General features: G+C 40.0%; 1 protein-coding gene across 3 annotated transcripts in view; it reads right to left on the reverse strand.

Annotated features, from left to right (window-relative positions):
• Window positions 1–621: 621 nt before the first annotated feature.
• SNX25 (sorting nexin 25) overlaps window positions 622–13,453 on the reverse strand; it is a 75,260-nt gene continuing 62,428 nt past the window's right edge. For 2 of the 3 annotated variants that reach the window (XM_089525379.1, XM_089525378.1), the window contains 6 exons: window positions 13,287–13,451; window positions 11,242–11,359; window positions 10,412–10,478; window positions 5,420–5,601; window positions 3,301–3,401; window positions 1,111–1,435 (listed from right to left, as the gene is read on the reverse strand). In XM_089525379.1, coding sequence (XP_089381505.1) covers window positions 1,328–1,435; window positions 3,301–3,401; window positions 5,420–5,601; window positions 10,412–10,478; window positions 11,242–11,359; window positions 13,287–13,451 — 741 coding nt within the window. In that variant the 3' untranslated portion in view covers window positions 1,111–1,327. Of the gene's footprint in view, window positions 1,436–3,300; window positions 3,402–5,419; window positions 5,602–10,411; window positions 10,479–11,241; window positions 11,360–13,286; window positions 13,452–13,453 lie in introns of all 3 variants that reach the window. The other variant, XM_089525380.1, reaches the window with a different exon arrangement.

The raw sequence follows: 13,453 nt of genomic DNA on the forward strand, positions 1-13,453 counted from the left end.
GTCATTTGTCAATGTACAATCAGGTTCATTTTTACTCAGAAAACTGGGTAGCAGCCATTTTCTGGGACTGCTGAGGGTTTTAAAAAACACACTAACCAAGTACTACATTCCCTGTATTGCAACTCTGTTTCTTAGGATGGTGCAAAAATCAGAAAAGTTGTTTTCTGTACTGCTTGTCATGACAAAGACCACAAAGTATATGGGCCCTAGACACAATGTCATGTTTTTAGTGCTATCATCATATAAAATACATTTCAGAAAATATCCACATGACAGCAACAAAACCCAGTTGTCCATAGTTCTTCTTTTAAAAGTGATGAACCAGCAACCTTAGCATAAAATCAAATTAGCTTTAATAGCCCTTTTAAAAAAACGCATATTTTTTTTTAAAAAAGCGCAAGATAATATCAGGAGGGGATGAATAATTTAACTGGACTTGAAGCTTATCAGCAAGATAAGTCATTCATACATAAGGCTGGATCACTTACACTGTTTCAGAACAACATTAAATCTAAATTATAACCCTTGCCAAGTCAGTCGTTGCAATTTATTTCTGAAAATATAATTAAGACCCATTTTCAAGCTGTAGTGTACGTGTAGCTTAATTATGAAGCATTACAATCCAGTTTTATTATTTATTGCTTACAAAGGCTCCAAACTATGGGAAATCTTTGGTAAAAATAAAAACAATGAAATTTACACAATATCTTTACATATATTGCACAACAAGGCTCTTCAATACACGAGAAAATAGAGGAATTAACTGTACAACATTAATTGATATACCACTAAAGCAAAATGCCTTTCATAAATGTTTAAAATATTCTATAATTCTTACAAGTCATATTAACATTTACATTTCAACCTGCACCTTAAACGGAGTTATTCATAGAACAAATTAAATAAAAGCCAGAAATTACATTGCTGGCATTCTACCCTATCTATCATCATCCATTCTTTTCAAGTCTTGTTAGCTTCATGTGAAATCCAAAGGGGAAAAATACTCTATAAATTGTCAGTAATCTTCAATCAGCCCTCTATGGAAAAGAGGGAAATAAGTTTCATGTCTACTATTAATAATAGACATTTCTCTAGTAATTCATTTGTGCAGATTCAGACCTGAGCTGCTTTAAACTGTTCTAAATTAGTTCGCAACTCAGGGCACAGTTCAGTTAGCAGCAATTCCAATAATACCTGTAAAAGAAAAGAGATTAAAATTATAGGTTTCCTCCTTGACTTGACAATTTCAGTTATAATAGGGGAAGAAAACCTGTGGGTCTAAATCCAGTCTCCTGGGCTCCCCAGTCTTGCTTGCGGAGTTTTCCTCTCAGAAGCCCTGCCCTATGAGAAGGAAAATGGGGCAGGAAGAGAGAAGGTGAAGGTGAGGCTTTGGTAGCCCAGAGTTGATTTTGTTCTTGACTTGTAGTTCCAGCATCTGGAAAGAAACTGGTATCATTCAACTGGCACTTTAGGAGCCATCTGAATCCCTACTGGATGCTCTAGCTCCCTGAGGCCAGCTATCCTTCCCATTCATCTTTCCAGGGATAGCAGGAGGACAAAAATGGAGCCATGTCCACTTCAGGACTTGGCTGAGTCCCATCATCGTGGCTCAGTTATCCCCCAAAATGCTAGCTAAGTATACCTGCCTGGGCAAGAAAGGCAAATGAAAATTGAACCCAGGCACTGGCCAAAATGTCAGCTGGAAGCTTCAGCCAGTTTAATGTTAGCAATGTCATGGCTGTGTGGCCAGGCCCCTGATACCATCTGTCCCAAAGAAGATTAGGGAGGTAGACATTGAGCTTGTCATCCCAAACCATTCCCCAACCCTGGAGCAAATCCTCCTTGTGGTCCCTATAGTGGATATGGCTAACAAAACAGTCAACAGAATGAAGTGAAGGCTCCTGTTAAAGCAGTTAATAAACATTCTTCATGGATTACAGCTGGTTTTCCTATATGTTATAAGCAGCATCTTGTTATTTTTAGAGATGTAGACCCTGTAGGAATAGTGAAGCTATGGGGAAATAACCCAGGAGGAAAAATGGGGGGAGGGGGCTGGAAAAATTGAAAAAGGTGGCATTGGAAACCTTTCCAAACTGAAAACCACTTTATTACTTTAGGAACATAAAATGTAATATGTATAATTTGGTTTGGCATAGAATTATCATGTATAGTTTATTCAGACAATAATTACAACCCTTAGTATACTTTTAATGTCTTTATTATTTTTATTTGTCTTTATTATTTGTTACAAATGGAGCTAAAAAGTCCTGAACTACTGGAGAATCTTTTTGGTTTTACCAGTTTATAAGGAGCAGACAAAAAACAAATGAAACAATAAACATTCATAAAACAAAAGAAGAATATTTTCTTCTAGGCTTTTGCAGTGTCAGATAAAAAACAGATAAAAAGCACTTATTTCCATTAAAAAACCAGAAGAAAAAAAAAACACAGTCAGGAATTGAAATTATCTGACACTGTACATAATATGAAGTCTTCCTGTTACATAGTTTTTAGAGATAATTTAGGAGAATATATGAATACTTTGTCTCAAACATTTTACTCATCATTCTAAAAGAAAATGTTCCATAATATATTTTTCAGTTTTTCAAATTCCTCCACCTCCCAAAAAAGACTTTGGAGGAAAATGTGTGTGTGTGTGTGTAAATTTTTCAGTTAAAGGCCTTTACATTTCTAGTCATTAAAAAAAAATCTAAACATCTCTGTACTGAAAATTATTGCTAACAGTCTGGCCAAGAGTAAAAGGAGACTATATGCACATTAACATACAGAACTGCAACACTGTGTTCCCCAAGTTGTATAGCAAACACTAGTTCCTTTCCACCCCCCTTACGTCTTGTCTTCCCAGTGACTGTAGCACTGGGGAGTGTCAAATCCTTCCTATATATCAATGTCTGTTGACAGCAAAAATCTTCTGAATTCGTGCACCATGACTGGGGATATTTCAGAAATTAGCCTCTAATTTAGCCCATCTGCTCTTTCATATTTCAACCAGAATCCATCCTTAGAGACATAGAATTTGAAGGAAACGGGCCCCAGCTTTGTCTGTGTGGATTTTTGCATACTGTAGATTTTCTCTAGTGGGTTTTAGTTATCCATAGGTAGTCAGTTCTACAACTAATTCTAAAACAGTAAAACATAAAAGTGAGATCTAATGCTGTAATCAGAGACTAAATTCTGGGAACTAATATTCAAATTTTTGTTCAAAGATCTGTGGAGAGAAGGTACATCTATGTCACAGAGGAAACCACTATGCTTTAAAGCAGTGTGCTAATAACTCACATAAAGAAGATGCTTATTGGCCTTGGTTTCTTGAAGTGCATTGAATACTTTGATTATACCATGGCGAGCATTTTGCTGTCCCACAAGATTCTGGAGAGTATCTGGAAGAAATAGTTTAATCTGGTTTTGATAATATATAGTATTTGCTAAATCTATGCAGACATAGATCACTCTTGTTATACACAGATTTTTATACATGGATTCAAGCATCCATGGTTTGAAAATGTTGAAAAAAAGTATAAATTTCAAATATCAAACCTTGATTTCCCATTTTTATAAGGGACACTATTTTGCTATGTCATTATATTTAATGGAACTTAAGCATACACAGATTTTGTTATCCACAAGGGATCTTGGAACCAAACCCTAGTGTATAACAAGGGTCCACTGTACAAATCAAAAATAAACATACAGTTCAAGCTTCATATTAAAATGCTGCTTTAAAGAGCTGTGTATGTCTAAGGGCCAAACAAGAAGTAATGGCAAGAGCACTGTGAGTGGTCTGTATCTGGCAATGCTGAAAAGGGTTTGAGTAAGCAGCTAAAGGGTGCATGGGTGAAGACAAGGTTCAAGAGCCCTGCACCCAATTTAGCTTCTTGCTCTCACTCGAATTCCCTTTACTCTCACTTATGCTCCAGGATTAGAGGCCTATCTATGAAGGTTTCAGTTTCCCGCAGCTCTGCTCGTTGGCTCTTAAAATCTCCCCTCCCAAAGTTTGAGATTAGATAGTAGGACACATACAGCTCTGCCACCTTCATAGATCTTCACTCTGTGTTGAAACACACCTTCCCTCAAATACTCAACTACTGCAGACACAGCAGCATTGTGGCTCAATAGAAAGGAGTGCTGAACCTGAGAAATCCATTTTTAAATCTTTGTTTAGCTAGTAATTCACTGTGAACACAGCCAGACTGTTCTCTTCTGCCTCAAATAACTTTTTAATTCCAGAATTCAGTAAACTGTCCCTCAATTGTTTTCCTGGAGATTTTCAACATGGGATTTAATTTATTCCCTTTTCAATACAGAAATTGTAGCAGTACAGTATCCGTATGAACAGGACTGATATTTATTTCATACAGCACACACACACTTCAGAACTAGCTATTTAAAGATGAAATGCTGGCCTTTACATTGTTTTTTAAAATACTGACAGTCAGCTCACCACCCAGTAGTTCTTTACTAAAGTATAGAGGTATCTGGCTTGTGACAAACAATAAAAGAGGAATCTTAGTATTCATATACATTATAATGTAGGTTACACTAAACCGGTTCCTTACAAAATGAAACAGAAACAAGGCCAAAATAAGAAAATCGTAACCCATCTATGCCAGAGTGTATAAAATCTCAATGCAAACCAAAATATTTCACCCTGGTATTAAAATAATCAATTTATTAAAAATCTTAAATGCTTGGATCATGATAGTTTTTTTTCTAAATCACAGGGCAAACTAGAATCACAGTGCAAATTTCTTTTACTTGAGGAATTTCAACATATTTGGGTTTTATGTCTTTATTCCAATCTAAATAGATTACAAGAATAAAATAAAAACAGTACACCATAAAACAACAAGCACGTACCCATATGGCCCAAACAAACAAAAATTAAAACTGTCATACATGCATAATTGTTTCGTCCTATTATTTCTCTGCTCATTTTGTACAGAGACAATACTTTTGTATAAGTTACTGATGAAGTTCAGCATGGAATCACCTCAATTGTTAATCAGTTTGGCTTGGCTTGACAGAGGGTTAGTTCCCAACCACTGGGGGGGGGGGGCACAGTTTCCCATGCTCCCATTTACAGATACGGTGTTCCCTGACCTCTTCATATCAACTAAACTAGATCCTCATTGGTTCTGAAAGGAACAGCTCCAGTCTTCCACCACAGGGAATAATACTGGACAGATGACAGGAATCCCTACAGAAGTTAAACAGGCAACCCAAGTGTATGTAATTGTTTGCTAAAATTAAATGTGCTTGTTAAAGAAAGAAACATTTACCTACAAAGCTCTTGGATTGTTCTGAAGGGCTACAGAACTGGCAAGTGATGTTTGTTATTATCCCTTTGGTTCAATTATATTCTCAGTGCCATCATATTACACTTGACTGACAAGCTCACCTGGAATGTTTTCTAGTAATTTCTGCTGTGCTTTCTGTTTTGTCTCCCGGCTTTGCTCTTCACTTCTGGGCTTTGTGCTGGATGACAATTTCCCATTTGGCCAAAAAGCATCTCGGAATATATTGATATAGTAAACAAGCATTGCTTCACTGAATATCCAGTTTACAGTGTCACGAATTTGCCTTGAAACATAAGTGATAAAAAGAATTAGACATAATATTGTGCCTGATTAGACAAACACTTAACTCATCTTCAGATTTCAAGAGATAACCCTGTATCAAACAATACAAATGGTTTCTGCATGACAAGATATTCACCTAGGTAGTCATAGTTACAACATGCTACCTAGACAACACAGCTTGAAACTATCTAAATTTTAAGCTTACAAGTGCAATATCTAACATTCAGAACAGAATACAATTAAATTGTGAGTGTGGGTAGGAAGGAGAAAGACAACAGGAAGAATGAGAAACTTAGAACTACATTCTCTTTATTAAAACAACAAGTTACAATAATGTAGCTGGCATTTCAGCATTAAAGAAATAAGGTTTGACCTACATACTAGAGTAGCCTCAAGGGGCAATAGGGGAAAATAGTGTTTTTAATTATCATTTAATGACCCTGACTCGGCATGTGGAAACAACCGGGGGGGGGGGGGGGGAGAGGATTCAGACCAGTTTCCTGACATTCTAGTTTTCAACAAGTTGATTTTTGCAGGGCAGCAGAGAAAGCTCAAAATTGGTATCCCAACCTGCAGTATGATATGATAGTTTACTATCACCTCAGTATTATTATTGCATACTAAAAAATGCAAGATACAAGATGGAAGAAGATTGAGCCACTGAGACTGATACTCCTTGCAACCACAGATTACCTCCCTTTAAATGGTCAATTTCTGAGGCAGAACAATTTCAAAATTGCTAACCTGGCCTGGCTTTATTATTATATCCTTGTGGGCTGTTTCCCGAATGATGATGCTGAAAGTGGGGAAGGGGAGACGATTGGCATCTTATTTATATGTGAAAAGACATATCCGATTAATGATGAGGGTGCTGTCCTTTCTCATACTGACCGAATCAGGAACATGGGGGCCAGGGGCTGAAGTCCCTTCCCAAAGAAGCTGGCAGAGCAGAGCTGAGCGCGCGCGCGCACACACACACACACACACACATGATCAGGCAACATTGGACCACCAAGATTCTTATGCAGGTGACCCCCCGTGGCAATTATCAATCAGAAGTGTACTAAATGATAAAGTGCATGCATGCACAACACACAGAAACATACTAAGACAACATAGGCACAACATAGACTGCATTAAATTTATCTTATCCCTTATTTGGGAGTAAGCTACAATGAACACATGGAGGGGACAAAAAGTACACACTGAGCATGTAAACATCTTCATAGTTAAGACTGACTGAAAAAGTATTTTCCCTTCCTCTGCCATTACCCCCAAATCTCTTGGTCACATTAGGTGCTGCCAGCTGACATCATATCAGTATATATCTGAAACTGGTTTTCTTTTTTTTGCCCTAGTATGCTTTTCACTTTATGCTTGTTTTCATTTACCATTTGAAAGACCATTCTCTGGATGCAGCACAGGAGCAATCCACAATCACTTGGTTATATATCTAGGTCCCAGCTTTCAAAGAAAGAATCTTATGTTCTTTTTCAGTTACATTTTGTTTTGAGAGTATTTTGTCTGTAATCCTGTCTTCTAACGATATCACCATAGCTTTTGACAGTGAAGTGGTGGAGCAGGTGTATTAAAAGACCTTATAGGCTACTTATCTGCATTGTATTCATGTGAGGTTTGAGTGGAAGCAGAATTATCTAAACTGATTTGAAGTCTATTCCTCAGTTGCAACTGCAATCAATACATAAATTTCTGGGATTTGGTTTCAAAATTTCTGTTCTTGCAGTTAAAGGCTATTTTAGTTTCTAAAGACAAGTGATAGGACAGCCCCTTTAATTGGGTTATCATTTCTGGGTCATCTTCATGTCAAAGCACTACAGCTAAAATAGGGAAAAATATTGCTATTCTCATCATTTTTCTCGTTGTATGACAGTACTGCAGAAATAGCAGAATTGCTGACTTTGAAAATGAAAGTGCCATCATAAAACTTTCCTCCACACTTTACCAAAGTCATGTCCAACATTTACCATCACTTTACTTACTTCTAACTCAAGAGGACATTTCTCCCAACTACAGCATTTGTTTATTATGTCCAGCGTCCTCATTTTCCTTTCTTTTTTTCTTTAAATGTGTAGTTTGTAGCAATCCTGTCTTCCTGTGCAGTTACAGTGCAAGACTGTCAGATGTCAATTCACCTGGTGCAGAAGTGTGATCAGTGCTATAGTTGGTGACAATGCAGAAATGGGCTGCTGTGTGTGTTTGCTGCAGCCCCAAATCCATCTTTGGAAGGGGCGGCTTCAAGCCGCCCCTGCTGTCCTGTCCACTTCCCCCTACCACGTTCTGAAGCTTTTTTTAGTTATAGCAAATAGAATTCATTGGCCTGAATCCTCCTGGTCAGTCTCAACTAGCGTAGACCCATAGAATTAATTGCTGAATGGCAACTCAACACATAGATAAATCTCACCGACCTCTGGCTATAGTATCATTTTAGTAGCATTTTACAGTCTGAAACAAGTAGGGATGAACTTGTGTTGTAATTTGTCATTGCTTCTATGTATTCCTGGTTGAGTTGTACAACAAGGGAAATCCCCCCCCCCATTTTCAGAAGCTTGTACTTTTCCCACTGGTCTACTGTGTACAGAACACATCATCGCTCCACCAGGCCTGCCTGGAAGAAGACAAGCCCTCCCTTCAGCCACCATCTTGAGGGAGAGGAAGGCAGGCTCGCTCCACCAGGCCTGCCTGGAAGAAGACAAGCCCTCCCTTCAGCCACCATCTTGATGGGGGGTGGAGGGAGGCAGGCCAGTTCCAACCGGCCTGCCTGGAAGAAGACAAGCCCTCCCTTCAGCCACCATCTTGAGGGAGAGGAAGGCAGGCCCGCTCCACCAGGCCTGCCTGGAAGAAGACAAGCCCTCCCTTCAGCCACCATCTTGAGGGGGGGTGGAGGGAGGCAGGCCAGTTCCAACCGGCCTGCCTGGAAGAAGACAAGCCCTCCCTTCAGCCACCATCTTGAGGGGGGGGTGGAGGGAGGCAGGCCAGTTCCAACCGGCCTGCCTGGAAGAAGACAAGCCCTCCCTTCAGCCACCATCTTGAGGGAGAGGAAGGCAGGCCCGATCCACCAGGCCTGCCTGGAAGAAGACAAGCCCTCCCTTCAGCCACCATCTTGAGGGGGGGTGGAGGGAGGCAGGCCAGTTCCAACCGGCCTGCCTGGAAGAAGACAAGCCCTCCCTTCAGCCACCATCTTGAGGGAGAGGAAGGCAGGCCCGCTCCACCAGGCCTGCCTGGAAGAAGACAAGCCCTCCCTTCAGCCACCATCTTGAGGGGGGGGTGGAGGGAGGCAGGCCAGTTCCAACCGGCCTGCCTGGAAGAAGACAAGCCCTCCCTTCAGCCACCATCTTGAGGGAGAGGAAGGCAGGCCCGCTCCACCAGGCCTGCCTGGAAGAAGACAAGCCCTCCCTTCAGCCACCATCTTGAGGGAGAGGAAGGCAGGCCCGATCCACCAGGCCTGCCTGGAAGAAGACAAGCCCTCCCTTCAGCCACCATCTTGAGGGGGGGTGGAGGGAGGCAGGCCAGTTCCAACCGGCCTGCCTGGAAGAAGACAAGCCCTCCCTTCAGCCACCATCTTGAGGGGGGGTGGAGGGAGGCAGGCCAGTTCCAACCGGCCTGCCTGGAAGAAGACAAGCCCTCCCTTCAGCCACCATCTTGAGGGGGTGTGGAGGGAGGCAGGCCAGTTCCAACCGGCCTGCCTGGAAGAAGACAAGCCCTCCCTCTGGTCCATCTGCCTTGGTCCAGGCCTCAGAGGGAGAGAAGAATCCTGGACCTGATCCCCTCCCCCCCCTCACCATTCCCTTCTCCTTTTGTGTCATGTCTTTTAGACATGAACCGTCTATTATCCCCTCTGTTGTAAACCGCTCGGATTCCCAGTGATTGGGCGGTATATAAATAAATCCTATTATTATTATTATTATTATTGCAATTCTCTGGCTTCTGCAAGAGACAGGCTTGCACCCCACTATAGGACATGCTTAAATTCTTTTCAGATACATGCTACATATATTAACATTAAGAATGAAAAATAAAATATAAACCTGTTATCTATCAATGTGATAATCTTTCATTTTCTTGGGGGAAGCAAAGCTCATAAGAAAGAGTTAATTTACAGAGAACTCTTCAAAATATTTGAGAAACACTGCTCTGTGGAACACATAGAACCAAATCTCAGTCTTTTGCTTCCTCTGGTGGTTTATACGGTACATGCACTGTATTTTCCATACAGCCATGGGTTGTATACATTAAGTTTAAGGTGCACGATTCAGCTTTCTATTTTTATTTTTATTTTTTGAAAACGGGAACATTTCCAGTTCTCACAACTGGGATGAAAGTTTTAAAAGTGTTCATGCAATGTCTGGAAAAGTTTCACAGTGTAATCCTATGTGCGAGTTAGGAGAATTTACTCCTGGGAAATTGAGTATAATGGCACCCTCAGATGCTTGACAGTAATTTTGATAACTCTACGCTACCCCAACCCTTTACTACCATGGCTAGCAAAAACAGAATTTTACAAAATAAGGAAATATATGCAAATTCATACATATCACAATTTTTAAAAAACATTGTTATCAAATTTTAGGTTAGTTTGACACAAAATTATTTTACATTTTGCTTTTTTAGTTTAACCCTGTTCACATGCCACATTTGATGTACAAGGGCTTAAAAATATTTAACAAATGTTTACCTAGAATTCTAACACAAAGCTTGTGAAATGGACTTTGCTTTCAATTTTCACACACTTGTTTCTGAACAAGCAGCACTGAACAACATTGCTAGAATCTGAGAAAGTATAATACACTCACTTGTTTATGGTTCTCCCAAAAGTGATTTGAACTAGTGCAATTAGTGTCTTCCTCACCCACTTAAACACTAAAAGAAAGAAAAGAAAGCAGAACACAGAAGTGAACACTGGACATGCAGTTACGGTTTATTCAACATTGGTACTGCTTAACATCAGCATGAAATGGTTTGGAGAGGTAACTCATGCACATGGTGTTAAGTACCAGTTGTATCTTGTAATGATTCTCTCTTAAACCAATACAAACAGAATTAGGTGGTACATTTACAATCAAGACAAAACAAAACCCTGTTTTACAGTCCCATTAACTGATATATCTCTTATCTCTTTTAATACATCTATTCATAATACATTGATCACATTTTGACAATAAGTCTTTTGCTCCATTAATATTTCTAAAAATTACATCTTCTGAGACAATTCTTCCCATTCTTAATGACTAGCATCATATCTGGACACAGTGTAGTTATTAGCCGTCTTCACCACATAATCTGGGTTTGAGAGTACTGGCATGCCTGAGAGAAGTTAACCCAGTCTCTAATCCTCATGCTAGAAGTCACTTTCTGGATTCATGTGGATTCTAAGGCTTGACTGAAGTCTGATGTGAACTATGGGTAAAGCATTGGCTCACCTGTCCAGCTCGCCATTCACTGACATACTAATATGTATAACGGATCAGCTCTTGTAGTAAAATTATTTAACATCCAACAGGGTTCTCGTAGAATGTCTACATAAGCCAAAGTTTCACCCACAAAAAATAAACCCCACCTTCCCATATTGAAATATTCTTGAAGAAAACATTTAATGTGGAAATACATTAGCTTCACTGCATACTTCCTCGCAGCTCAAAAATCTCGCCTATCAACATGAAGCAAGGCTCAGCAAGGGCATCCCGTTTCCCATCCACATCATCCCCGTAGTCTGACAGATCATCATCGTCTTCAGCCTCTTCCTGAAGAAGCAACACAAACACAGGAAGGATGGGAAACTAGGTTAAATAAGGGTGATCATTTTGGCTCCCCACATACCCTGTAATGAGGAACATTTCTTGTTCATTATGGCAGATGTAGAAGTTTCTCCTAATAATGGTTTTCTCTCATCTGTGCAAATCTACAGCGCTATATAAATAAAGAATAATAATAATCCTCCTCCTCCTCCTAGGAAACATATACAGACTTCTTGTTATATGCCTTCAAGTCATTTCTGACTTATGGCGACCCTATCATGGGGTTTTCTTGGCAAAATTTATTCTGATAAGGTTTGCAATTGTCCTTCTCTGAGGTTGAGAGAGTGTGACTTGCCTGAGGCCACCCAACAAGTTCCTAGGCTGAGTGGGGATTTGAAGCCTGGTCCCCCAGAGTTCTACCTAGTCCAACACTCAGACTACTATTCCACAGTGGCTCCATATAGGCTGAAAACTTTAAATAAAACAGTTTTGAAAAAGTGTAGTATATGGTCTTAATAAATAATATCAGCTATAAGTGACTGCTTCCCCTGTAAGCAAACACCTTATAAAAAGACTTCTGAGACTAAGCTTCAAGATGTTAGCAGTGAAAAAGAAGGGGGGGATTTCAACCTTGTATATATTTTGCCTAACATTTTCTTATATTTTTTAAAATTTAATTTAATTTTAAATTCATGTTGGAATGGGATCACATACTTTTGAATACGCAATTCCATCTACTGATTATACATACATACATACATACATACATATATAATCAGTAGATGGAATTGCGTATTCAGCTGAAAAATAATTAAGACTTGTTGAAGTGATGAGATATGGCATAATGTAGATGCATGTGTAAATCAGTTTGTCAGAACATGCACCTACACTGTAGCTATTCAGATCTCTTCAGGCTGTGAGGTCCCACTCAGCTGCTCTTGTTAATATCCAGTCTTTACTTCTAGCAACTTGTTAACTTGTTTTAACTTGTTAGCCGCCCCGATTGTTCTTAGAGGGGTGGGATACAAATAAATTTTATTATTATTATTATTATTATTATTATTATTAGCAACAGTTCACCCGTTCATTTTTGCTTTAATAAATCCATGAGATGACGTGGTCCCACAGCCATGTGCACAGTGAAGGAGAAGGACACTCCTTTACCTATCATATCAAGGGTCCTTCTATACTGACAGCTGCATTCTAGAATATCTTGCTCAGCTTTGCTGTCCAATATACATGAATTAAGTATGAAATGGATTGCATCCAGAATCTTATACATGGCCCAGTATATGCCACTTTTAGTGAGCCCAATTTTTGTGTGGGCAAATTCACTTGAAATAGAGGTGTGTTACAGACCGCCACTTTGTGGCGGTCTGCTGGCGCTGCTGTTTGCTCCATGAGGGAGCCGCAGCAGCCAAACCGCACGACTCCCATGCGGAGCAAAAAAGAAGCTCCAAAATGGAGCTTCTTCCTGCGGCGCATTTATGATGCCGCGAGGCGCCAATGGCGCACTCGTGACGTCATAAGCGCCACGCAACATGCGGACGCACAGTGTCCGCTACGTCAATATGGCGGCGGCCGTGTGGAACGGCCGCCGCCATATTGTACGTATTCACTACGTAGTAGGGTTAGGGGGGTGCGGAAGCACCGCCCCTTCCTAACCCTAATATGTAGTGAATACGTACAAAATGGCGGTTTGTAACCCGCCAAAGATTCCCCCCCAACCTCAAAGTGGCTTGTATAAGAGATGCTACCACTGTAATATAGACCCATATATACACAAAGTCATGAGTAAACTAATTTGCAGAGAACTTTAATATATTACCAGAAGTTCACTTAGTTTTGCAAATAGTTTATCTGGGATGACATCAAGGTGGTTCCTTGGAAAGGTCATTCTCTTATCCCCATATATTGTTTTTCACACACTCACCTCCTGATGAGAAAAGAAATCACCAGGAAGCCTCTCCAAGAAAGAAGAAAGTGAAAACGAAGATTTCTTTCCCTGTACATTGATAGCCTTGAGGTATTCTGGGGAAGGGCTTAAAAAGGCATAAAGAGCTTCACTCTGACAGAGCCTTTCATCAGAAAGCAATTTCT

This window comes from Sceloporus occidentalis, unplaced genomic scaffold (assembly GCF_023333645.1).
Source record: "Sceloporus occidentalis isolate IW3139 unplaced genomic scaffold, rSceOcc1.0.p SCAF_5, whole genome shotgun sequence".
Lineage (NCBI taxonomy): Eukaryota > Metazoa > Chordata > Lepidosauria > Squamata > Phrynosomatidae > Sceloporus > Sceloporus occidentalis.